The following is a 27,761-nucleotide window of genomic DNA, read 5'->3' as shown; positions in this document are numbered from 1 at the left end:
CCAAATTGCCATTTCGCATTTGCCTTCAGAATGAGGAGAACCTCCAACTTAGTGGACTGGCTGGCTGTGTCACTACAGAGGTTAAGATCAAGGTCAAGATTTAGTAGCATTAGTTTCATTCTGTTTCAGAGCCATGAATACAAATTTAACCCTGCTGGCTTTCTTAAGAATGTGTGAAAGCTGTGCCAAAGAGTGTTCAAAACCATTATCTCTACTGGAAAAGTAATTCACAGGTTGGCTGTACTAACAGTGGGGGAGTTAATATCATCTCTGGTTAACCAGGACAAGGTTGCCCTGGAAACTGAATTGCCAAGTCTGGGTTTGTATTGAGATGCCTAAGATGGACATAGCATTGTGCTAACATCACGAGTATTCTTGTAATGCCCAGTAATATCATTGGATCCTGAGCACTGGACAGTCAATGGCACAGAAAGGTTGTTAACTATTTTGTCCTTCTGCTGGTTCTTCCAACTTCACTTATGGATATTTATTTTCTTCTGAGAAAAGTAAAGAGATTAAAAAGGAGGGGACTCCTCTGTTTCATTCCATAGCTTCCAAGGAAGCCAAAATGCATTAGATTTTGTGTTTATTCAATGGGCTAAAATCTAAAACTCATAATCATATTTAATAAGCCCTCAACACCTTGGTACACTGATTTCAAAAAAATGTTCCCACCATACATTCTGGAACCCCATTTCTCTCTCTCTCTCTTTCTTTCTTTCTTTTTTTTTTTTTTTGACCCTTTTACCACATCATAGGAGATGCTCAAGTACTAGCTACATGTATGTTCTAGTCCACATGATAGTAGGATATCAAGTAGGAAAAAAATACTTAAACAGTCAAAATTTTGAAGATACTCTCTTTTTATTTCAAAACGTGGGAATAACTCAAAATTTGAGCCTCCAGGACCAAAACGCATTTGAACCAAATGTTCAGAAGACAAGCCAGGCCACCATTTTGGCAACACATTTCACATGGACAAGTGGATATTAGAGAATGATGCCCGCGAGACGGCTAAAGCTATAGCACACCCACAAATAGATTCATACTTTGTTGTCTAATTTGCATGCATGAGTACGGTGCATTCTCCATGCCACTAGTACATATATGCCTTTTCCAGAGTCAGTGCAGGATCCGTATTTGTGCAAGTCTTTAAAAGTCTGCTCCCTTACAAAATTTTACCGTAATTTATCTCAGACAGCCTTCCTGTGACAAATTCTTTATGCCGCTTTTACTTCCAAAAAGTCATTTCTGAATAATAATTATAGCTGTCAAGAGTTCCAGCATCACATAAAAGAATCTGTTTGTTAGTTATTTTAATGTCAGTTCGCTGGCTGTGAGTAAACCTAGCTAAACATATCCACATGCTTGGTATCTGGAATTTGAAATCGGTAACCTTTAGCAGCAATGGCAACCTTAGACCAAAATGACAAGGTAAAAAAAACATCAACAATAACAGAAGATGTCCCAGAAAGAGCTGGGCTTTTCTACTTTCCAAAGTAAATTCTTCCTCAATATGCACCAAACACTGACAACCTGACATGCTTGTGTATGAGGGCCCACTTTTTCCCACTAATGCTGAATTGTTGGAAACCCAAACAGCATCGAGATCCAAGGGGGGAAAATGTCTGAATCTGAAAATCAACCAAAAGAAATTGTACCAGAGAAAGGAGATGGGAACTGCAAAGAAGTTCCCAGAGTATCTCTCTCTGTCAACAAGCATGTAGAGTCTTTATTACTAGAATATGCAGAGTCCCGGGAGAATTGTTGCATCCTTTTTTGCCTTAACTCTTTTCTTGCCAGTCTTTCCCTGGCTGGTCGAACTGCTTCTACAGTTGTCCCATCCAGAAGCCACACACAGCAGCGGGCCTCAGGAATTGCATTCCTCGCAGTGACAGGAGAGGATGTACCGGTAGGTGGCAGTGAGTCGCATGCCCCCTGAGCATCGCAGCCGCAACGCCTTCAGCTTGGAAGTCTGGGGCCGGCAGCAGTGACAGGAGGAACGGAAGGGTTGCTTGAGGACAGTGCTGAACGACACCAAAGGCTCGGAGCGCGATGCCTGGCTGCAGTGCCCCTCGCACCTGGCCAGGAGCACCATCTGGGGAAAGAAGAGGAGGTGGTTACTCTGTAAGCCACAAGCTTAGCCAGGTAAAGCAGCATCCTTTGAAAGACCCTCACACTCCTTGCCAATTCCTACTAGATTAGACCGGTGACTCAATGCATGTTGCAACACCCAGGCCCCTTTCAGACCGATTGAATTAAAATCCTTGGGGATAGGGCCCAGGCTTTCATGGTCTTCAAAGCTTCTTAGGTGATTTCTAAGTGTACTGAGGGTTTAGAACCACTGAATGACGCCCATCACTGTGATGTACAAGTAAAAACCAAAGAACAAAAGAAATTTCTCCTGACAGGTAGTGGTCTGCCACTGGCCCAATGTATTGCAATTCTACCTGTAGCAAAATGCAGAAAGTCAATCCAAATTGAAGCCAAGAAGTAAATTAAAATGACTACAAAAAAAAAAAAAAAAAAAGAAAGAAATTGATTTGTGCAGGAAATAGCTAAAGAACAGGAATATAGTTTCTGAAGAAGAAAATAGGATAGCCTGAGTAATGCTTACGAAGAAATATTCTGGGTGCTGCAATTTGGGACAAGAGAATGAAGTAGAGACAGGGCATGTTTGGGGCCCTGAAATCACACTTCTGGGTTTATGCATTGAAGGAGCCTGGGATTTGTATAACTGCATCTGCATCTTCAGTCATTTGGGGCAAATATTAGGATGTACCCATTCTGATAACCTCTATTTCCAAAGATTGGGCTGGAATAACAGAGGCTATGTGCTCTTTATAGTAGCTCTTAATCTGGTTTTAGCAAACAGACACCTTTAAGAATCTGATGAAAACTACCAAAGTAATCCCCAGAAAAAATGTACATAAGTGCACACACAATTTGCATACAGCTTAACGGAATGGACAAAAGGATCACTTATGTATCTCATACATAAATCCTGGTATCCTAGGAGTTGGAGTCATGGGTGGGTAGGGTGGAACAGCTTGACTCATTAAGCTACAGAATCTTAATATCAAGGTGGGGAGGGGAGTGGAGAACCTGAGATTCTTTGTCCATGGTTATGTAAGAGGTTTTGCTTGGTGAATTTCATGTTAAGTGATGGAGGAAAAAAAAACCCTGGGCCAGGTATATTGTCTCATGCCTGTAATCCCAACACTTTGGAGTCTGAGGAGGGAGGATCACTTGAGCCCAGGAGTTTGAGACCAGCCTGGGCAACATAGCAAGACCATGTCTCTACAAAAAAATAAAAAGTTAGCCAGGCGTGGTGATGTGCACCTGTAGTTCCAGCTACTTTGGATGCTGAGGCAGGAGGATCACTTGAACCCAGGAATTACAGGCTGCAGAAAGCTACGATCAAGCCACTGCACTCCAGCATGAGTGACAGAGCAAGGCCCTGTCAGAAAAGAAAAGAAAAAGGAAAAGAAAAGAAAAGAAAAGAAAAGAAAAGAAAAAAGAAAAGAAAAAAATTGTCGTATAATTCCAGAACCAACAGCAAGATCATAAAAAGTGAAACTGTTCAAAGGAAAGATTAAAAGATACATATATATGCATGAAACCTTTTGACATTTACCTTACAATATTGTAGGAATTAGCAGTTATTATTAATGACTCACCAGCTATTATCTCTGACATCATCCTGTAGCGCAGAATTAAACACCCAAGGTTTACAAGAAGAAAATAGCCAGTCCATCTTTCCAAAAGGGAGAAAAGATGAATTCTGGTAATTATAGATTATTGGCATAGTTATCTGAGAATATGCTGGGGCTAAATCCAACAATCGCTTAGCAACCACCAAGGCAATATGAGATACTAGAAAAAAAAAAAAAAAAAAAAAAAAAAAAAAAAGCAGGGCTTAGGGAAGAATAAGTTGGACTAGACCAGTGAATCTATTTTCTCTGAATGATCACAGAGGCAGAGAGAAAATAGCAGCTGTAAGCTGTTTTGATTTTTTTTAAAGCTTTTGATTCCATCCTATCTGCTCTTCATTTTGACAGGCAAAGTAAACTATCAGAAATGGTTTTGTTTGTTTGTTTTGTTTTGTTTTTAGAGACAGTCTTGCTATGTTGTCCAGGCTGCATTGCAGTGGTTATTCACAGGCATGATCATAGCACACTACAACCTTAAACTCCTGCCTCAGGCTCCTGAGTATCCAGGACTACAGGCATGCACCACTGTGCCTGGCTCTGAAACGGGTTTTGAGAGATTATGCCATAGGTCAGTAGTACACAGGCTAGTCCCTAATTCCCACCCCCATTTCTCTAATGAGAGAGAGAGTCTAAGATTTTCCTTAGTCTGTTCTCCTGCCATCTGCCTGTATGTGGGAAGAGTTGCTTGACACCACACCTTAGAATAATGTTAAATTTGCTAATCTCTCATCTAGATCATCTATTAGGTTGATTAAACAGTTATTCACAGAGTCACCTTCCATAATGGAGTCTTCAGAGGTACAGTTTCAGTCTGGATGGACAAAGCGATCCTGTGCCAACAAACTTAACTCAGAAGGGCCAAAAATGATATGGGACATAATATCCAAATGATGTATATACAGGTGAACCAAACGTAGGCCTAACTGATCGGGTCATTAGCACTGTTCATAAAATGACTAAGTCAACAGCGTAGGGCCATTTGTAAATGAGCTAATCTGATTGCAATCTCACTAAAAGTTTTCAGGATATCCAGCTCCACCCCCAGCCCACTCTGAAGGACAAGAACTCCAGGCACTGAAGGATGTATGGCCACCTCCAATGGGCTGGGCCCCTCTTCCTCGGGAGCTGGACTGTTTGTGCAAGAAGAATGCACAGACATGTACAATAAATGCCTTCAGTAGTTCAGAATAAAATCCAAAATCTTGAAGAGGAGTCAAGGCTCTTCATGACTCAGGTTTCAGATGCATTTCCAGTCTTACTTCCAACTGTTCTCATCACTCTACTACCCACTCCCTACTCCAATCAAATTTAACTACTTAGGAGTCCAAGAAAGTGCCCTGAATTCTCCTGCCTCTTGCCTTTGCTTATGTCTTCTGTCTCCCAAATATGTCCTTTCTACCTTGCTCTGCCTAATAAAATCCCACCTATCTATCCTCTGTAGCCAAATTCAAATGCCCTTTCCTGGAAGAATAGACTATGAAGCAATTATTGGACCCTTGATGTTCTCAACACACACACACACACACACACACACACACACACACACACACACCCCTAGAAGGAAATCTATCTCTGTTTTGTGTGTTGAAGTGGTAAAGCAGAAGTTTGAGAGATAAGATCCTTAAGGGATGGAAGGAATAACCGTCTGCTCTCCTGGTCTACTCTCAGTACTTCACATTTTAGCCTCTGCCGTGTCTTACCTGTGTTTCAGCACTTCAACATCTCCTGATCTCTTCCAGATCAGAACTTCTCAGACTGGAATGTGAGTGTGAATCATCTAGGATCTTGTTAAAAGGCAAGGTCTGATTGAGTAGTTCTGGGCTGGAGGCTGAGATTCTGCATTTCCCATCAGATTCTAGTTGATGTCAGTCCTACTGGGCTGATGCCCACCCTTTGAGTAGCAGGTCTCTGGACCCATTCAAGTTTGAGGGCTCTGCTCTAGATGGATCACTGGATAACCATCATTTCGCTAATAAGAACATTTATTGAGCACTTACAATTGAGTTATTTTATTCTTATAACAATACTACAAGAAAGTACTGTTATGATCTGAACTGTTAGGACGGATAAGGAAACTCAAGCTTTAGAGAGTTCCAGTAACTTGCCCAAACTCACATAGGTGGTAAAATGCAGAGCTGGAATCAAACCAAGGTCTATCCGAAACCAAACCCCTGACCCAAACCACTATAATACCTGCCTCCTGATACCATGTTTTCCTGAGGCATGTGCCAACTCACACACTTCCTTATCTACATTGATTTGCCTCAGGAACCCCTGACCATATCCACAGACATACAAGTCTAACTTTTTCTTGTGGACTTCTTGGGACATTAGCTTCACCATCCCCAAGCTTATGCCGAGCTGAATCTTCCAAGAGCCTTGACTGACCAGACGCCACCATTAGCATCAGAATAAAGACCCACCTGTTCCATTCTAGAAGAGCATTTTTGCGATTTTACTCCAAGAGAGTGGAAACATATTTTGCCTTTTTCGCAGCAGTGAACACTATGCACCCTTATTTCCATGGCACCTCTTGAAGCACCCCCTTTCTCCTCAGGAACAAGATCCACCCATGCTTCTTCTCCCATTCTTTTCCCACAGGCAGCCTCAATAACTCAGCTCATCTTCAGGGACCCAGGTCAACCTCCAAAAGATCTGTGCCAGGCTGAGGGCACCAAGAAAATTGCAACCAGGGAACAAAGCAGCAGAGAGATGGTGGGGGCTTTGAAAGGGTAGATGGGAACTCAGCTCACTCCAACTAGTCTGGTCCCTTCTCTCAGGTCATGAATCAAACAGATACAGACAGACCTTTGTGCACTGAACACCTCTCCTTCCTCTCTCCTCATTTACTTGTGAGCACTATGAAGGCAAAAAAAAAAAAAAAAAAAAAAAAAAAAAAAAAAAAATTGTCTATTTTTTCTTTCTTTCCACTTTAGAGTCTCCAGCACCTTCCACAGCACCTGGACATGGTAGGCACTCAGTATAAATTTGTTCCTTTTTAAAAATCAAATTATATCTCTCAAGTAGTCTATTGTATTATAAACACAATATTCCTGACTCCCTCCATTTCTCCTATCACACCATGAGCTTGGTGGGTAGCAGGAGAAGATGGCTTGGGGGTCCTGTTAGGAAGCTGTTAGGACTCAGCCCTTAGCATACCAGGTCCTTTTTTTCCTAGGTTTTGTCTCCCAAACCTCTTCCTCCTTATCCTTTGTTGTTGCTCTTCCAGCTCCCCACCTGCTCCTGTGGCCATTACCAGTTCAGACAATCATGCCCTGGTTCCATGTCCCGGTTCCACGCCCTGGCCTGGGGCCAGCATCTCCCACTCCTCACCCAACTGAGACTTTCCAGGTCTTCCCTGCCAGTTTGCTTTCCCACCCTCCCTTCCTGAAATCCCCTCCCTGGCTCAAGACCAAAGCTCATCCCCCTCCAGCCCCTCTTTCCTCCACTCACCTGGGAAGGGAGGTTAGCCAGACATCGGGGCTGTTTCTCTTTTACTTTTATCCTCCCTGTTAGCACCCAGCACAGTGGCTTACATTTACTTTGCTCTTCTGCCCCACCCTGTGCTTAACAAGAACTACAATGAGGTTCATTTTCCTAATCTTTTAAGGCTATAGCAGATCCCAGCAGTTATTGAGGTCTCAGTTGTGACTGAAATAGAAAACTGAGTCTAAACACCTGCTTAGTTTATAACGTCATCATCAAGATCATAATATCATCTACTCACTCAGCTCACTAAATGGCTATTATGTGCTGGACACTGCTGGATGCTTTACAAATCGCCAACACCCATACCCATACCCTCATGGTGACAGCTGTATTTTGCATGGGAAGAAACTGAGGCACAAAGAAGGAAGTTACTGAACTTCCTCAAAGTCACTTATTCGGCAAGCCATGGAGCTGGAATTGGAAACCAGGTGTCTCTCACTTCAAAGCCTGGCATGCCTCAGTTTTCATAGAGATCCCCCCAGGCAGTCTGTTTCCACTATCAACTGCTCTTTTGCCTGTTTGCTCTACAGCCTTTACTCCAAATTTTAGAGAAACTTAGTCTCCCATGAAGATTTTAAATGAGCCTGCTACTCCCAGGATCTTTTGTACCCAATCCCAGGAGGTGCCACCACTTAAAACTATCAGGCACATCCTAATCTGTGGCCACACTGTCCTCCTTAGTGGGCCACTGTGGCCAGTCTTTTCTGCCTGACTCCCTCTCAGTCCTTTCCTAAATTGCTAGGAGATGGGCAGCTGGGACCTAGGACTGGCCAGCTGCAAGTTCAGGGCTGGGATGAACAGTCTCATTGAAAGCTCCCAGAAAGGCTTTCACTACTATTTATTTTTTCTAGAAACATTGCTGAGTATAAATTATTACTGCCAGCAGATCGGAAGTAAAGCCTGAACTTCTATGTGATGGCTCCTATATTCTACTTGTGTTCCTCCAATACGAAGATCCAAGTAGTAGGAAGATGAATGCGGTGAGGCAGACATTGCCACTCCCCGGCTATGTGGTACCAAGCAATCTAATTACTTTGGGCTTCAGTTTTCCTTACCAGGATAATGGGAATAATAATGCCTGCCATCACAGGTTTCTTGGCAATGACTAGAGTATACAGTATGAGGTGCCTGACACATATTAGGTGTGCAAGCACGTATACTCCCTTCCCTGAGCCTGGGTCACATTCTCCCTTTCTTGTCTTTACAAGGCCAGATAATGGATAAATGTGAGTCAGGAAGCATTAACAATTGGCAGGCAAACAGTAGGCACACATTTAGTAAATAATGACCCTTGAACATGATGTCAAGGGAAAATTTTTATAGAGACAAAAAATCTACCCTAGTCTTTTCTTTGTAAAAAGAAGCTAGGGTAGATTGTCGTTGCCTCTTTTCTAGACACAGGTTAAATGTTTTATCCAATTCTCTAAAGGCAAACAATTTCATTAAGTGAGACACATTAGAGAGAAGATCAGCCTGAGAATGTGAGAGTTAAGAATTATAGAACATTTCCAAATGAAAACAGTTTTGCTCCTGGATACATAGAGAAAAATCTAACCTAGAAAAGGTCTGGGTAGTTGAGATTCTGCCAGGCATATTTTATGGCCAGGGAAGAAAAGTTTATAATTGCAAGCACCATTTACATAAAACTATTGCTATATTTGGGATAGTTTGGGATGTTTGAAAACAGATTGTTCCCATGAAATTACAAACATTTCTCCTACTATCACAATTTTGCGCTGTTATTTGCCATGGCATTCTGGAAGAAACAAAGGTGAATAACAGTACACTAAAGTCTGTTTCTAAGACTCATGCTCAGAATTCACATGTGAATTTCTTCAGTTTGAGTTCATGATGTCTCTTCTTTGACCTTCGCTAGATTAGTGTGATTGTTGCCAAGGTACTCCTCCATCATTTCATCCAATCTTTCCAGATTGTTTTCTAGTTTTTACAGATGCTCCTATTTCTTTGTTCCTTTCTATCATAGTGACACTTTCTTTGAAATAATTTTAATTCCTTTTTAAAAAAAGAATCATGATTATGGAGGACAACTCAATAGAGAAAGAAATTATCCATGGAATAAAATCACTAAATATTAGTGCGGTCTGTTTCCAAAGAGGGAGGGAAGGAGAAGCTAGTAATTGCTGCACTTCTCATGTTTTTTCTCCATTTCTTTGAGTTTTCCTTTTCCTAAGAAGGAATTGTGGCCCTGCAAAAATTTACGTTAATCTATTTACTTCATTTTTTTTGTTCTACAAGCACAAATAAGAGCCAGAAAGTTTTTATTAAGTGGAAAATCTCTATTTTTTTCCGACAGTCATAGACCTTATTAATATAATGGTTAAAATGATTTAACCCGAATTCTGATCCTCTTAAACTAAACTAAAATGAATCATCATCACTGAACTATAATCAGAGAAATTAATGGAAATTTTCAAGGCATATAAGAGTCATAATGTCTTTGAATGGGGAGTGGAGGGATTGGCTTATATGGTCTTAATTCTAGTGACTGATATTATAAAAAATTCTTAATTATACTGGTAATTTCAAAAAATACTTGCCATATGAGCATGTTTAAGGATTTTCGTCTCAAAACTAAATGTACAAATCTCTGAGGTTGGGCTAAACAAATTCTTATTTACCAAGTGTGGACGAATTTCATTCATGTGCCTGTTTAGGGGCAGTGACAGTCGTGAGATCTCATATGTTCCACCCTACAATGTGCCTCCCTTCTGGGTGGTCCATGTTGCTGGCCACTCTTGGTGGCCTTTTCAGCATGATATTCCTTTGCAGACCACTGAGGCACGGATTGCCTCTGCAACAAACATGCATCCTTTACCAAACGAGAATGATTTGGATAAGCAATGTAAAAATGATAAATGATCATATTGCCACCTTATCTTTTGAAATCATTTTAACAGAAATGTAGCACCTGAAGAAAGGCTCAGACCACAAAGCCAGTTATTTCACCAGCCAGTTATTTAAAAAATTCTTTAAAGACCCTTCCAAGAAGTATGTTCCACTGCTCAATCACACTCTTTGCATCCTCTTCCTCTTTATTGATGATGGAGGTAGAGAGTTATGATAACTTGTAGACTCCATCTTTTTTTTGGAAAAGCACACTATCACTCATAAACGTCACAGCCAGGGGCAAAGGACACCTGTCCCACTGGATGGGTATGCACATGATTGATTAGGCAGTTTTACTGACAACGGTGCAAAGCATGGGGGGAAATTCTAAAAGCCTCATTCTCCCACAAGCCCTGTGGGCCAGCCACATCACTTAAGTTTGGGCTATGATCATAGTTCTCCATCCCCTGACAAAGAAATATGGCTCCTCGCCTGTTTCTGAGGGAAATGCTCTCCTCACAGAGACCTTGATCTTACCTTTGAGCTACACTTGTACAATGGGTGACTGATAGAATCCACATAGTGGTGCCTCATGCAGCGTCGAGGGTCCGAGTCCATTATGAACGAGCTGTCCGTTTTACTGTCTGTATCTCCCATTATCACCAGCAGGGAGAGCATAGAGAAGGATGCAGCTAGTACATGTTTTCTCATTGTTGTAAGGAAATACTTCTCCAGAAGAACAGCAGAGGGAGGCAGAGGACAAAAAATTGGAAATGGCTTCACCTCCTAGGATCCAGTCCCGTTCAAGGAAAGGGCAGGATCGGGCTGAAGCTTTCTGGTTGTCATTGTCCTTTATGTGCTGGAGTTTTGTCTTACTCTTTGCACTTGCAATCCATCATCACAGTATCTGCTGCACAGCTGGAATGAAAACAGAAATTATTTTCCCCAGAATTATTTACCCAGAACCACTAATGGAACCCAGGAGGTATTAAGTAGAATTTTCCCGTGTTATTTTGAGAGGAGAATATTGGTTTCTAGAGTGTCATTAGCAAAGGCTGTCATCCATCCCACCCCAACTCCCACAGCTTATGCTACATATTTATAACCATTTGGAGGTGGACACAATGGTTTAATGGAAGCACATGTTGACTTTAATTGCTGAAGTCCACGTTCCTAGGGGCAAGAATAGTTCGAACCCATGTTAAAGATTAAACATGTTGTTCTGGCAACAACGTAACCGAATTGGGTGGTCTCATTTTTGTCCTTGGTTGGTGGGGGCAGGAGGGTCTATTTAGTTTCTCATCGAGCTTTGGTGTCAACGTCAGCTTCCAGGGTTAGAGAGGAGGCAGGTCAGCACTAATGAACACAAGCCATGTCCCGCAGGGAAGCACATTTTCCATTTCCAAGTCCATACTCACCCACCCACCTAATTTTCCACTTCTGTGCTCTATGCTCATCCTGTTTTTGTTTTAAGCCCCATACCACCCAGCACTGATGACAAACTGCATCTGAAATACACATTATGCTAACTGACCTCCAGCATAGTTAAGGTATCACATGTGTATTTGCCAACAGAGTCACATTTCTGCAGAGCCTTTGTAGCCTGGGTACATGGTGTAATTCGAAAAAGAAAGCAGTTGTTGGAACAGACTTACCATTAAAATAGGATCATGTTATACCAGTTTTTCTGAAATTTGCTTTGTTCTGTTGACCATACCTCTTGGACAAAGGACTGGGGTCCAGAGATCTCTCCAGATTACCTCACTAACTCCCCAGGCATGGCCAACACTGGTGCTTTCTTTCTTTCTTTCTTTCTTTTTTTTTAATCACAACAGAAGACAGAAAGTATCAAAAATATTTTCAAACATTTAGGAAAATTGGGAGGGCCTGATATTACATCCAAAACAAAAGGAACATGATAATTAAAGCTTCGGGAAAACTTTCAAAGGTATTTCAGATAAAAGTTTGATCATTTTGTTCATAGGCAACATTTTCCTTAACTTCTTACTCATGAACAGTCTGAATAAACAGGGCAAAGTGTTGATAAAATCAAGATTAGGAGTTCAAGTTGCCATAAGCCAATTTATTTTGCACTAATAGAATGGCGTCAGACCCATTTAGCCTCAATCAGCTGTCTTGGAAGTGTGAGGCAAGGGATCCTAAGTGGAAAGGGGTGTGTGAGATAGGGCTGTTTCAGAGCAGAGAATGCCTGGCAATGGCAAAGCCTCAGGACATGTGCCTCAGGGAAGTCCTATAAATTGCAGGAAGGGCAAGGACCAGTAATGAGGGGACCCTCCTGGACTTGAGTCCTGGCACTGCCATTAACTAGCTGGGAAAGCCTTACACAAGTCATTCAACCTCCTCTAGCCCAAGTTTCCTCATCTGTAGAGGGAAGGAGTTGACAGAGATGGCATCTGCTGTCCCTTTGTGTTCTAAAATGCCACCACTTGATAACTATGGATTCAGTTACTGTCATCTCCATATGTATGCAGTGAGCCCAAAGTTGAGGAGACCATATTCCAGTACAACTTTGCACCACTTTATGTGCATGCTAAGAGCAATATCTCATTGAAATGAATCAAATCTGTGCCCAAAGTTTCAAATCTGCAAAGGATGCAGAAGAGCATGTTTGTTTTCTTTTCATCTGCATAATCTAGGTTTTCCTATACACGTTACCTTGAAAATTGCCAAGACATCAACTCAAAGAGCCAGAACTTTCTTGGGGTCCACATTCAGCGGATGAAATATTACTGACCATTTCCCAAGTTTCAGTGTGACTAAATTATCCCAAGTGGTTATCTGTCTCTTTGAAGCCTTAATTAGTGTCAGAAAGAGAATTGATTAGATTTCACTGCTTCGGTCTACAGATATTTCCCCCAGGAGTCAATGGCAAAAGGATGAAGAGAGAAGCAGACATTCCAGTCCTGGCCCTCTTTCTGCACTGCCAGCAACTTCTCTTCAGAGCCATGGCCAGGAGGTATGGTTAAATGAGCAAAGCAAATTAAAGAAAATCATGTATAGCAGGATGGCAAAAACAAGCTACATCAATAACAAAACCCTACATATATGTATGCATGAGTGTATTTATTGGCATTTCCACTTTCTTCACAGAAATAGGAAATAAAAAGGGCCCTTAAAGATAGAAGAGAATAAAAGTCTCATTTAAGAGAATGAAAATTAAAGTACTTTGAAATACATTGTTCAACCAATCGGATTAACAAGGATTCCAAAGTCTGATCATGCACCCTACTGGCAAGGCTGTGGGAAAACAAGCCCATTTTGGAGAAAGTTCAGTATAAATTGGTCCAAACTCTGTAAAGGCCAATTTGGCAATACCTTTTAAAAATGCAAATGTATATAATTTAGACCCAGCAATTCCACTTCTGTGAATTATCCTACATGTGAAATCACATGAGCACATGGCTGAAATAGCATAAAATTGGAAACAGCATAAAATATCCATTAATAGGGGACTGGTTAATTATATTCTAAAATATTCACACAACACAATATACTGACCAACTATATATGGAAGGATGCAGAAAGTCTATGCACTGATTTGTGTTAAAATGCGGAGAGATAAAAACACGTATTTGTCTAGCGAAACTCTGAAAGGATACCCAAGAAACTAACAAAATTAGTTACTTGTGGTAGTTGAGGGACAGGCATGAGAGAAAGACTTTTCACCATATATCTTTTGTATTTTCAGGTGTTTGAGCTTGTGAATGTATACTTTATTTAAAATTTCGTTAAGAAAAACAAGGCTTTCGGCCAGGCACGGTGGCTCACGCCTGTAATCCCAGCACTTTGGGAGACCGAGGCGGGCGGATCACGAGGTCAAGAGATCAAGACCATCCTGGCTAACACGATGAAATCCGGTGTGAACTTGCGCCACAACACACCAGCCTGGGCGACAGAGGGAGACTCCGTCTCCAAAAAAAAAAAAAAAAGCCTTTCTCTTTTAAAAGCTCAGCTTAAATCTGGTAACTAAGTTAATGGATATTTCCTGTTTGTGCCAGTTTGAGTATTTTAAAAATATTATATTGTTATTTCTTATAATTACGGGAAGACATGCTAGTCTCTTAGTCAAATACTCTTCCAGGGCGACCACATAGTTCTTTTACATTACTGCCACCTAGTAGCACCATCCTGAATTGCAAGCACAGTTTAAAACTTTTTCCTAAAAATGAATAAAACACTTTGCAAGCAGATATTATGACATTTACACAGATAAAGAGATAGCTAATGTCACATACAATGTAACTTGATCATCTGACTTTCTCCTTGGAGATGGTGAGCTGAACCCACACGTAATATTAAAGAATAAAAGATTGACAGGAAATGTTGCTTTACCATTAATTCTGAGAAATAGATTTTTCATTTCAACACACTCAGAAAATGTGACAGTTGTTGTCCGTCCAGTTTTTATCTTAAATTCTGAAATAAGAATGTAAGCAACAATATAAATATGCCACAAAACTCACAGAACCCTCAAAACAAAAAGGTAAGATTCTGAAAACATAACCTGGGATTTTTTTTTTCTTTTTCTTTTTTTTTTTTTTTTTGCCTTAAGTGTTCAAATTGAATGAACCAACACTGTTGTATTGAAGAAGAAATAAAACTGAAGCTCAAGAAAAGAGCAATACTCAGTCAAGTTGTCAACATTGTGTTGCTCAGGGTGTGCATAGGTGAGAATGTGCAAAGTATGGGAGTGGGAGGAAGACCTCACAAAGAGGAAAATCAGGAATTCAGAAAATGTACACCACTGAGATCACCACTTTCTGGCAGCCTAGGATTACCTCTGCCTTGTAGCAGCTTCCGTTGTTTTCTCAAAACTAAATTAATTCCAGTTTGCCTTAATTTTTTAAGCCATGTGTCATAAAATCAAATGCTGCCTACGAAGACTTAGAACCTTGGCCCAGGCAATAATAGATTGAACAAGAGAATGACTCTCTTGCTGAACTCAGTAGCCTGTGGCCACTCTATGCTCTGGATACAGTCTCTGAGACATGGACTTGGCCGACGTACAGAGCCCACATTCTAATAGCTCCAATGTGGAGCCTCTGCCGGCAGGAGAGGCACGTAGGCTGGCGTGCCCGACTTTGGAGCTACCTTCCAAATGATACCAGTGGAAAAGAACAACTGGTGCCCAGATTTCCCCACCTGTCATCCTCAGCGAAATAATATAGCAGAGCTTACAGTGGGCCCAGCCTCCTGGGTGAGAGATGGTGTTGTGCCCACAGATCAGCTCACTCTTGGGCTGACCTTCTGGCTGGCAGAGGGTAAAGTGCTGGTTTCACACAAGTTATCTCAGCAACAGGCTAAGACAAGTGGCATGTGCCAAGAATGGCCTTATTCTTGCCTTGCTTGCCAGGCACAGGAGGGTGGTGCTTCAGTATCCATATTTCCCCCTGTGCTGTTTTCAATACTAATGTATACTGATATTCCTCTCTGTGGCTTCTTTCAACAAATATTTTTTAACATGTATTTATTGAGCACCTACTATGTGTCTCCTTTTGCTGTAGCAGATAAGAGATAGGGTCAGGGGAAAAATATAGCTCCTATCCTCGATCCCTCTTCTAGCTCACTAACTCTGCAGGCAAAGAGTTTTGGCCTGTTGTTTTCCTGGATGATTTTTTAGACACATTGATAAACTCTCTGAACACCTAATTTGCATCCAATATTCATTGCATCGTTTCTAAGAAGAACAACTGAAGCAAATAAAATATAATGACCTTGGAATGGGGTCAGTATATCAGCCAGAATTACTTGATATGTACTGTAATTTTTTAAAAAATTATGGTATGAGGCATAAATAAAGTGAAGATAGTAGAACATAGAGCCTCTATCAAAGAAATTGCAAAACCATCAAAGATTTATCAGCGGAAGAAAGCTTGCTAGATAACCCTAGATAAAACTTCATACAGTACTAGGATCAGAAAAGCAAGAAACCCTAGGTCTAATTCAGACAGTGTGAAGTGTTAAGTAGCCCCTTCCCAGGAACTCAAAGGATTCCAGTTGGATCTAGTCAACTAGATGCCTTGGAGAATAAGTCAAATGCCTCTTCCCAAGGCAGTTAATTTATAAACTGTAAACAGCATGTTGGATTTTATAAAGCATCCTATGCGCTCAATGAATGGTTTTTAATATTCCTATCTGGCAGCACATCAGTAGCAGCCAAGGAGCCAAGCCTGGGCTGACCCAGAGGCAGCGGCAATGACTGCAAACGCTGCTAGGCCTCCAGCCTGCCAACTTCAGGTATCTCCAAGAATGGGCAGGCACAAGGTCAGTGGGGAGGAAGCAGTTCTGGCTCCTTTCATCTCAGAGATAGGCACATTTCATGTGTCTATTCTACAGTGCAGGGGTGGTGGGGGGTGAGGGAATAAAGACAGCAATGACTGTCCCCAGAGTGCTACCTTAGGAGAAAGAAGACAGCATTCTTGTGATTAAATAATAGTCCTCCAGTCTGTGATAGGACTCTGTGTTCTCCCAACCTGCACTACTAGCCAAGTGTGGCCAAGCACAGCAGTGGGGGTGATGGAGGAAGAAAAGAGATGGGAGAAACAAAAGGGATGGAGGAATATGGCCAGGGAAAGAGGCAATGAATTACAGTCCTGGGGTAAATAGTAGTGCTAAACTGAAGGACTAGAAATATGAATAATTTGGAGGGTGGGGAGATGAGCCAACTGTCAAGTGCCCCCACCTGTATGTATGTCCTTGACTTGAATAGTTTTACTGTCTGAGGAGGGACTGGAGTGGGAGGACTCGACCTTGAGCCTAACTGAAGCTTAAAATCCTGATTTTTTTTTCAGGCATTATCAGGAACTCCAGAAAAACATCTCATTGTTATCCAAACTCCCACTTACCTACAGCTTTCATCTTTTCCTCCCTAGACCCATTGCTCGCCTATGTTGTTAGTGTTCCGTGTCCCGATACTGATTTGAAAGAAATATGGGATAACATTTCGCTGCATTCTGAAATCTACAGAGCATTCCGCTGTTGCCTGATCTGGTATAAGGATGGCTGATCTGAAGATCCGCAAGCCCTGAGTCCTACCCTCCCATCATCGGCTGTGTGATCTTGAGCAATTCACTTGCCTTTTCTAGGACTCAGTTTCCTCACTTGCAAAATGAACAGATTGGTCTAAATGCTTTTATGTGTCTATCCATTTCTAGCAGTCTCTAACTCTACCCAAGTTTCTCAGAGTATAGCCCCTGCCTTGGGGCTACATATTCCCCAAAGCAATCCTACAAAAAGAGTTCCCTTCTTACTCGAGGAGTTAATGATTGCAGAAAAGTTCTAAGGTGGTGCCTGAACCAACACTGAAGCCCAAACTATAAGTATTTGCCCCTTGATGAGGCTATATTGGTGGCCTGAAATATAAACAGCCATTAATAACCATTTGACTGAGTGCTTGCAATGTACTAAGTAGTTTATAAATTAATAATACCCTGTTAATCATAGGAAGTGCGCTGGGTGCAGCGGCTCATGCCTGTAATCCCAGCACTTTAAAAGGCAGTGTTGGGAGGATCACTTAAGCCCAGGAGTTTGAGATCATCCTGGGTAACATAGGGAGACTTCATCTCTACAAAAATAATAAAAAAATATTAGCCAGGCATGGTGGTACATGCTTGTCATCCCAGCTACTTGGGAGGTTGAGGTGGGAGGATCACCTAAGCATGGGTGGTTGAGCCTGCAGTGAGCTGTGATCACATCACTGCACTCCAGCCTGGGCATCAGAGTGAGACCCTATCTCAAAAAACAAAAGTTAACAGTAATAATAATAATAATAATAATAATAATAATAATTTGAAGTAGTTAGTGAGGATATTTAACCAGTTACTATTTCTCTTAAAAGTGTCTTAAAATTTGTGGCGTTTCTGTCTAGTATCCACCAAAGCATAAATGGGGAGAGAAGAAAGGCTAATAATAGTAGATCATGCTAGAATTAGACTTCTTGCATTTGATAATGACAATATAGACTGAGTTCCACCCTCTTGCACCTTTCTTTTGAAAGACCCTTATTTCTTAATTGAGCTTGAGCCACAGATCCTGATACTCTAATGAGACGATCTGTGATACTCTGGTTCAGGATAGAAGAGAAAGATTGATTAGAAAAGTTGTCTTGTCTGCAAGTAGAATCAGTAGTCTTGGGGTCAAGAGCAAGGCCCTGTGCTTGGTAAAGTATCTACTACACAGCTTCTCTGCTAGGGGAGGTACATTCCAGAAGCCCTGGGCTGGGACTTAAGTCTAAAAGAGTTGACCACTGGGTATGGCACTTGGATTCTGTGTTGAGTATCTCTGGGCTTTTGTGGCCCACAGATACTCAGAAAAGACTCATTCTGAAGAATGGAAAGACTCATTCTGAATTTTTAATAGTTGACATAACTAATTGACTTTTAGAATACAAACCTTGCATAAACTGGAAATGACCAGGTCAGGTTACCCAAGTGTCAGGAGGTACTTTTCTGTTGAAGTCTTTTCCTCCAGGGATTTGATTATTTCTGTAAATCCAGCTACCCGACTAAAAGCTGTGACTGAGATGGGCATGAGCTGTCAGAAAATGCTTAGGGGTGGCCTTTCTATAGTGCCACAAATCAACAGCAGCCCTAAACACAGAGTCCCCTTCTATCCTTTCTCAATGGGGAATTACAGTAGGCAGAGAGCAGGTCATGGGAGAAGTAACAAAAGAAGAGGAGGAGGAGGAGGAAGGATTCATTCTGAAGTTCAAAATCTGCCACTGCCCTTTCAATTTTTTCAAAGAGCACAATTTCAGTCAGGGAAGAATCCCTTCATTTCACCCACTCCCTCCCAGGAAGCGGATTTTATATGAGGAATGACACACACTGCACTACTCACCTTACATAAGACCCTTTGGAAAGAAAATAGGAGAGTTCTGAGACACCCAACTCAGAGGACTCAGTCTTGCCAAAATGCATGAATGTACATTCTCCCTGTGGAAAAGAAAAGGTGCCAGGTGTTCTGGGGACACTTGTACTGAAATAACTAAACACTTGTTCTTCTGCTGTACTGCTGGCTGTGGCATGGCCTCAGGAGAAGAGAGGTGACCAATGTTAGCTCAGGGTACAGGCTCCCTTTTACCCTAGAGCCAAATGAGCATGTTGGCTTTTCTTCAAAGAGTGCAGCAAAATGTTTCCAAAGCTGCGTTTGAACCTCCTCACCCGCAACAACATTTTGGAATGGTGGGTAGTGATCTCACCTAACAGCTGTAGAGCCCTTAGTTAGGAATGGGGCATAAACAATAGGAGCAACTCAGTGTTTCCATTCCCCATTCAATTTGCCTTTTCTGCCCAATGGTGGGATTTGAATACTGAATGCAATCCCACTGCAATCCGGAATGCTCCTAGACTGAGACATATGTCAAAGGGGCAAGGTTATCATAAAAATCGCATAAAAATTACATGTCCCTATATTGCTGATAACCCTGGACTTGTCGGAGTGTTGGTTTTCTGATTGTCTTGCTTTGCTTAAACCATGCAGGCTGCAGCTATGTCTTTTGATTGCAAGCTTTCCTGTAACAATACTGTTCTGCTGCCTTCGGATTCCAAACCTCAAAAGAAAAATTTAAATTCTGAAAAGGAGTAATTTTTCATAATTTGGTGGGGGGGGGGGAGTGAAATCACAGAAATGTAACGAGTCCTAAAATATCCTCTCAAGTTTTAAAGAAAAATTGGACTTTGATTAAGGATTGGATTTCTTTGATTCTTTACATCCATCATAGTTTGTGGATACAAATTATACGTGTACCCGCATAATTAGGTACGAATATGTGTACCTCCATTTTACTTCGAGTTGAAGATAGGGGATGTTTTTTCCCTTGAGGAGTTGACCTCCTTTTCAGGTAAAGACAGCAACTTCAAATGCCTTCCTGGGAGGGAGAGTAGGTGAAATAAAGGGATCCTTCCCTTTCTGAAATTGTGATATTTGAAAATATTGAAAGGGCAGCAGCAGATTTTGAACATCAAAAATAATCCTTCTTACTTCTCTTTTGTTACTTCTCCCATGACCTGCCGTCTCCCTATTTTTATTCCCTACTGATGAAAGGATGGAAGAGGACTCCACGTTTAGGGCTGTTGTTGGTTTGTGGCACTGTAGAAAGGCCACCCTTGAACATTTTCTGACAGCTCATCGACTTGCTTGAATGTCTTAACCTGTTGCCCTTTCATTTTTAAAGGATATTGCAATTGGTTGGATCATGGCTTAAAAGAAAAAGTTGGGATTGAGCCAGGCCTTGGAAGAGAGCAAATTGTCTGAAAAATTCATAGCTTTTGTGGAAAAAAAAAAAAAAGAGAAAAGATCAAAATGTTATCTATTGCAAATCTTATACCCAGTTTAAAGCTACTAGTCAATGTTTATGTCCAGATTTTGCCATGAGGGTGAAATGGACCCCAACTGGATGAATTCCTGATTATGAGCACTGGGGATAGGTCGCCAACTGAAGTTACCCATTCTTTGAATTTTCTGAGTCAGCACTCTTCCTAACAAGAAAGTAGTTGTTTCAGATTGCAAACTCCATCCAGGGTTTCACGTTCTTACTGTTGAAAATGGGTCTGGGGGTATGACTCTAGTGACATATCCTTGACCATCAGGCTCTGAGAACCTCCGATGAAGGGGACAGTACACATGAATGGTGACAAGCAAATGACTGCTGGAGACACAAGAAAAAAGCTTTGCAGATGCAAGGGAAGCTGGCATCAGAAATCATGCCATCGGCACAATCTTCCTCAAAAACTCAACTGTGTGGGTGTGTGAATTTGCAGCATGCAACCTGCACAGCCAAGTGAGTACTGATTGCAGTTCCAGCCTACCCTGCCCTGCTGCACACGCATAGGGGTTTTGGAAGGATTTCCCACCCTTTGTTTTCTCCTGAAATTAAACACAGAAGTTCATGATTGCTGACCTGATGGGCGAGGAGTGGGTACTACCAGTTGGAACATTGCCACTGGCAGGGGCAGACAAGAAAACAGGAATGCTCTTAATGTCCTCCCAAAGAAAACCTTTGATGGACAAAAGAGTGGTTGTATTTTTACCCTCTCCCTTCATGCTGCCAGGCGTCTTTAAATAGATCTCTAGCCTAGGGACTTGTATGGAATAATTCATATTAAAACCCAAGAAGTGGTAGCGGAGGGGAATTGGTTCTTTCTTCTCTTTCTTTCCCTTTCTTTCTTCCTCTTTTTTACTTCTTGTCAGGCTAACAGGGAAAGACTCATTTTAATTCAGCTGCTTTAAATTTTTCCTTTTGGGTCTTTTAATGAACTTTAGCTAATTTGGAAAAGACGACCAAAGCCCCCAGAAAAAGAAAAGGAATAGGAAGCTGCCTGGTAGCTTGCTCTTTAATACCTTTTGGTCCCAGGGACATTAGCAGCATCTTTTAAGGATGTCACAGGGAGGTTTACATTGAGGCTCTTAAATGGGAATCTCTAATTGAGAGGTCCACTTCCTTCTATTTGCAACTCATCAACGAAACTGTTGTTCTGCTGTTAAGAGACAGAAAGAAAGAAAGAAAAAATCTCCCCGCCCCCCCTCCGCCCCATCTCCAAAGCCCCATGCATTTTTTAGTTCGGATCAACCCAGAATATATTTCTCCCCTCTTTCTTTCACTAAACGGGTTTCATAAAGACATTCGGGTCTGTGCTGGCCAAATTAGAAGTCCTGTCTCTCTTCCTTTCTGTTTGGGGAGGGAGGGATGTGGGAAGGACAGACGGGGAAAGGGGGCAGGGCAGGGGCCAAGGATCCAGAGAGCTTTGTTTCAAACCACTTGTCTCTCCCCCGAATCATAGAATAACCACATTTCTCTTAATGTAGGCCGAAGTGCATCCAGGCATTCCCATAGCGCTCCCACTCCAAGGCCTTTGCCGGAGATGTTCGGGTCACTGTGATGGTATGCTGGTCCCTGCCAACCCGGTCACTCCAGTCCTGCACTCGGCAGCCCAAAGGGCAGCTAAGCCATGTGGCTGCTCCTCTCTGTGAGTGGATTCAGGCTCGGGACTACAAAAAGCCCCCCAATCCTATCAGCCCGGCAGAGCTGGTGCCAAGAATGACATCCTGGGAATACTATGGAGATGGGGAGATCTCATGGGCTGTTCTCCCCGGATGGAACAGGACCCAAGCTGTCTGGAAAACAGGCAGAGCAAAGAGCCAGCTGACAATGGAAGGAGCTCAGGCGAAGGGAAAAGGGGGCGGGCTGGGAGCGGTGGTGAGCAAAAGAAAAGAAAAGCCACATGCCACCCAGGAAGATTCCAGGACTGGCGGGAGGAGGTGGCGGAGGAAGGACTTGCAGGAAACAAGTACCCAGACATGGCACTGCCAGTCTAGCTGGATTCTTTTCTGAATTAGATTATGCGAAAGAAAGAAGGGAAATATATAGCCAGCCAGCTGTTCAAAGGCTTACAACCTTGCTTTTATTGTCCGGGTAAGTTGGTGAGGTGGGGCATCAGAGGAATTCCAAACATACCATCCCAGAGAAATTTTAATATGTTCCACAGTGTCATACACGAAGAGGAAATGACAGCTGATCACAGTCAGGACAGGCCATAGCAACCCAGGCCCTGGAGCTCACCCACCCTCTCTCACAGCCCTGCTTCCCTGCTCTGCCTTAGCACTTCACAGTCTGTCCACCTGGCTTCCCATCCCCTCTGCTCCCACTGGCCGCTGAAGAGAGCCTGGGCAAGGAAGCAGTCTCTGACTGTCATGGGAAGAGGTGAGGATGGGCTTGAAGGCCGCTGGCCAAGAAGCTGAGGGCTGGCTAGGGTGAGTCAGGCACCCCAGGGAGTCAGAGGCATTTTAATCCAACCACGGGGGATTATCTGCTGATAAGGACCAAGTCAAGGACCCTGGTGATGCTGTTTTCAGGGTTTTTTCCCCAGTAACCTAACAGAGTGATAAAACACCATACTGGGTTATTTGAAAGCAACACTGTGTGGCTATGATGGAGACCTAGGTTTGGGGAAGAGTTTCCAACAGTTTCTTCCCAGGGACCTCTTGAATTTAGGCCAGGCCCAGAGGTCATTGGTTTTGATATTGGGGGTGGGACAAGTAAGTGGTGAGGGATAGTGACTGCATCTTCCTCCATATGCATGTTTCGAATTCAATGATTCATCAAGTGGCCCTGATGTTAGCTACTGAGTAGGTGACTCACACCCATCCCCAGTAGAGACAGCATATGGTCCTTTCCAAAGAGTGCTCCGGAGAGCAGAGAAAGGATAAACTACTGTCTTTTTCCGGGATTCTTCTACCCAGGCTGGAAAGATCTAGGCTGTGTTAGCTGTGCAAATGACATGTACCCAGGATCTGGTGAAAAAGGCCAAAGGGGAACCCCTTAATCATAAATGGAAAGAAAGCCCACTGATGAGCAAGAATCATTTCAAGTAAATCTGGAAACCAGTAGCTGTTTTAAAGAATTCTTTAGGCCGGGCACGGTGGCTCAAGCCTGTAATCCCAGCACTTTGGGAGGCCGAGACGGGCGGATCACGAGGTCAGGAGATCGAGACCATTCTGGCTAACACGGTGAAACCCCGTCTCTACTAAAAAATACAAAAAACTAGCCGGGCGCGGTGGCGGGCGCCTGTAGTCCCAACTACTCGGGAGGCTGAGGCAGGAGAATGGCGTGAACCCGGGAGGCGGAGCTTGCAGTGAGCTGAGATCCGGCCACTGCACTCCAGCCTGGGTGGACGAGCGGACTTTGTCTCAAAAAAAAAAAAAAAAAAAAAGAATTCTTTAGAACAAGGAAGTTATTGGCCACTTTACCCATTGGCAATGCCCATTTCAGTTCCAAAATCTAACTAGAGATGGCATATGGACTGAGAATTAGAGTATGGGACAATGTCTCATTCACCTTTGCATCCATCAGGACTAGCATAGCACTGGGTATCTAGAAAATGCTTAATAAATATTTATTTTAAAATTGATGAAATAAATAATTAACCAGAGAATAATAGTACTTGAATTGTGAGTTCTTAAAATAGAGTAAAGATTGCTGGCCACCATTGGTGGCTATAATTCCAAGAAACTCACCACATTTTTCAAGGGCCCAGGAAAATAAATGACTTGGAAATTGTTAAATGTATTGAAAAATGATTTATTTTTCCCTTGACAGTGTCATTGAAACTCGAATTAAGATTGAAAACTCCACAGGCACACTTCCATCTGTGGGTGTCAGCTGCTTGGTACACAGTGGTAAGAAGGCCTCAGCCAGTTCTCCCGTTACCTGAACCAAATGTATTTTTAAATAAATGATGCAAAACATTGCATTTTGTGTTCAAATACTCTCATGTAATGATCTGAATAATAGTTTAAGAAAATTGTTTTGATTCAGCTAAATGCTTTGCTGACAGCAGTTTTTTTTTTTTAATTACAATAAAATTTTATAGCAATGGAATCCATAGTCTTTTATGGCTTTCTTGAATAATGAATACCCCAAAGTTGTAAATTAACCCATTCAAATATCAGATTTTCATTCAGCGATGCTTATTAGGCTAGTTATCAGAGAAAATCAGAAAAGTTTTGCATAAATTATGTCCCGATTTGCAATGAAAACTGGCAAACAGGACCATAAAGTTTCCTTGAATTAGCAAGACTGATGAGAAGAAAATGAGCAGATATTTGAATCTGGTTTAAATGCTCATTGAGAAGCATTGTGCAGTCCCCGCTGTATTTGGTTGACACCCACAGCAACCCTGCATTTCAGGCATCTCTATGTTTTCAAATGCACCTGGTATTTAATCTTATGTGTTGGGGTAATTTACCAATGCCAGCTCCTTGTAATTAAAATACACTAATATTAGAAATGAAAAGAGACATGTTTCACAGCAGCCATATCTGTTATTAATGAGTTACAAAGAACTGTACAAGGGACTCCCATCTTGCAAATAGCTTCCTTTCCCGCACCTGAATCTCAGTAAAGATGGGAGTCTGCCTCTCATGGAGGCTTATCTGGGTTTGTCTATTACAATGAGCCTCAGTTACTGGGCGTTCTGAGTCATTAACATTCTGTACACAATCAAACTTCCCGTCCCCCAAGAAAGAGTTATGCCCAGGCCTCCTACAGCTCAATTGTTCATTTAAAGAGAGAACTTGTATTCCAAAGTTTGAAAGAAACCTCAGAATATTCCTCAGGTAAGAGTCATTCCTACAGGTCCTGGTCCCTGTACTGGTGGGAGCATCCTTTCCCCGTCACTCCTTGAACATCATGCTGCAGGGACGAGCTGATGACTAAAAATAACCCCCTGCAATAAGTCCAAGGCAAACAGCATGCATTTCCTCGGACTTTTTGCCCAATCAAAATCATACAGTAAATCCATCCTCATCTCCTCCCGGTGCTCCCGAATGCATCTATGGAAGCGAAGACCTGCACGCTGAAAGAAGAATACAGGGGAGCAGGATTCCTGCAAAGCGTGACACAGAAAGCTAGAAATAAATGTTGCCTATTGTTTGAAGTCATTCTGAGCACTCCGGCAGAGCCCTGGCAGGAGATCAGCAGCATACATAAGTAGTAATAAAAGTAAACAGTGCGCTTTTAAACTCGCAGTCTTGCCTGCGTTAATAGTGCCCCCATTGTAAGTGGGATGAGGGTGCTGGGGAAGATACTGGGCTCCATGAATCCATGTTGGCGAGTTGCTACTTCGCAGCCCCCTTTCACGGGGTCAACTATAAGAACCATCACAAAGTTATATCTAACTACGCAGAGAGTTTGAAAAGCAAAATCTGTTTAAGTCAAACCAAAAGATATTTTCAAGCTTTTCTAGGAGGCTCCCTGCTCTGTCACAGACTTCAAAGACCCGTTCATTTAAGAAACACAATGCTAGCATGCTACAGATTAATGCAAATTAAAGTAATGCAAATTTAAGTGGTATTTAAAGGTTGTCTCTTTGTCTGAGAGGAGGATGAAATGCTCGGTTTGGAAAGAAGCGATTTCCTAGGCAAGCCGGCAGCGCTTGTTTTCCTGCTTACCTTAGGGGAACGCAGGGCTCCTTTCTTCTCAGACTTTTCTGAGAGCTAGAAAGAGGTCCTGTTACTTCCAAATGCTTTTGTTCTTCTGTCCCTCTGTCACATGGCTTGCCTTTTATATTTGCAACACACAAAAGTTAGGACTGTTGTTTAAGCGACACAGGGAGAGAGAGAGAGGGAGAGAGAGAGAGAGAGAGAGAGGGAGAGAGAGAGAGAGAGAATGTCAAATGGAAAAGTGCCATTGCAGTCATATATCAATCAGGCGTGCGGCCGCAGCAGCGCACTAGCAAATGGGAATGCCACGGAAATGTGAGGCGCTCGTTATCGGGGACTCAGCCGCTCGCTGCCCACCGCTCGGCTCCCTTCCACGGAGCATCTTACGATGGGAACAGCGTAGCAGAACAAGGGCTAGGAAGTTTCTTTCTTTCTTTCCTTTTTAATGGTATTATGGAACGAATAAGAGGCCAAATGAATATTCTGAATTTAATTCTTTTGCAAGCATGTGGCTGCCATAAAGATGTGCCGTCCGCAATAGAGACGCATAGTTTTGGAAATACAAAGGCAGAGTGGCATTCTGTTGAACGATTCGGCAGCTGACTGTGATGAAGTTGAAATTCTAAGTAAGAGAGGGGAAAGATGGGAACCAGAAATTTTTTTCTCAGGCGATGCTGTTGAAGCAAGTGCAAAACGCTGCCCTATTTTATCACGATGTGTGTGGGTGGTGAGAGTTCTTTTTTTCCGGATTGTTCATCCATTAAATGATTTTTAGCAGCATATACATGATTAAATTCACAATGGCACTTTAATAAGCGCCTTCATCTGCATCATTTAGAATAAAACTTTAGGTCTGATTTAGAAACAATGAGAACGTGTGTTCCGTGACTCCTTGAGCTATATGAAGGAGAGACTAATAGATAAGGCTAACCTATTACACAACAACTAGTAGAAAAGTGACAAAGGTAACTATGTGTGTGGGTTAAGTACCTGCAGCTGAATCGTGCTGTGTTATGAGCTGTGGGACTACAAAGGCAAATATTTCATAATTCTTGCCCTTTAAAAGCTTAAAATTAAGACAGAAAACCATCAGGAATTTTGGAAGAAAATACAAAGAACATTTAATAATTATTTTATGTCAGGTAAACTTGGACCCAGAATAGTTTGTTTTATTAATACTACTGATGAAGAATTAAACTGAGAATTAAAAAATATATATTTCATGGAAAAAATAATACCTTATAAAACTCAAAAAGAAATTTTTCTTGGGAGCTTCATATAATTGTTGATGCTGAAACTGTCTTCTTCAACTCTGTATCAAACCATTTGTTATTCATTAATAAATTTACATTCACCTTATTACTTTTCCATGGGACCATTACTCTGGTCACTGATATTTACAAGAGGTGTCTTAAAACTTTCAGTTTTATTGCCAGAAATCCCTTTTCTTATACTCCACCTGGAAAAAAAAAAAATACCCTGTCTACCTTGGATCAGCCAGTCACAAACAGAATCCACCTGTGAATATCATGGATAAATGACAAATTCAATTCTTGAAAGAAAACCTGGCACTTGGCTGATGATGATATTGGCTAAATGTCTTAAAAGCAGAAGATCGAAAAGCAAATGGAAATTGGGCCTTAAAACTGGAAATAATCTGAAAGGGGAAATGACTTGTAGCTGAGTAAGAGCCATGGAAACAGTCAGGAATACATTTTCTGGCCTAATTTTGTGGGTCAAATTGGGAGGGGG

At 42.0% G+C, this 27,761-nt stretch overlaps 1 protein-coding gene across 2 annotated transcripts; it reads right to left on the bottom strand.

Moving 5' to 3' along the window:
• Window positions 1–845: 845 nt before the first annotated feature.
• On the bottom strand, window positions 846–26,450 carry NDP (norrin cystine knot growth factor NDP). Of its 2 annotated transcripts, none has more exons than XM_003917607.3 (3): window positions 26,019–26,450; window positions 10,587–10,967; window positions 846–2,098 (listed from the first exon to the last, which is right to left on the bottom strand). In XM_003917607.3, the coding sequence occupies exons 2-3, from the start codon at window positions 10,758–10,760 to the stop codon at window positions 1,871–1,873; spliced, it is 402 nt and encodes a 133-aa protein (XP_003917656.1). In that variant the 5' UTR covers window positions 10,761–10,967; window positions 26,019–26,450; the 3' UTR covers window positions 846–1,870. The 2 variants fall into 2 exon arrangements, with proteins under 2 accessions (XP_003917656.1, XP_009195698.1); XM_009197434.4 differs by lacking the exon at window positions 26,019–26,450 and adding an exon at window positions 21,411–21,543.
• Window positions 26,451–27,761: the final 1,311 nt, after the last annotated feature.

Source organism: Papio anubis, chromosome X, assembly GCF_008728515.1.
Source record: "Papio anubis isolate 15944 chromosome X, Panubis1.0, whole genome shotgun sequence".
Classification (NCBI taxonomy): domain Eukaryota; kingdom Metazoa; phylum Chordata; class Mammalia; order Primates; family Cercopithecidae; genus Papio; species Papio anubis.
Note: the sequence above shows the minus strand (reverse complement) of the source record. Positions and strands in the feature narration are given on the sequence as shown.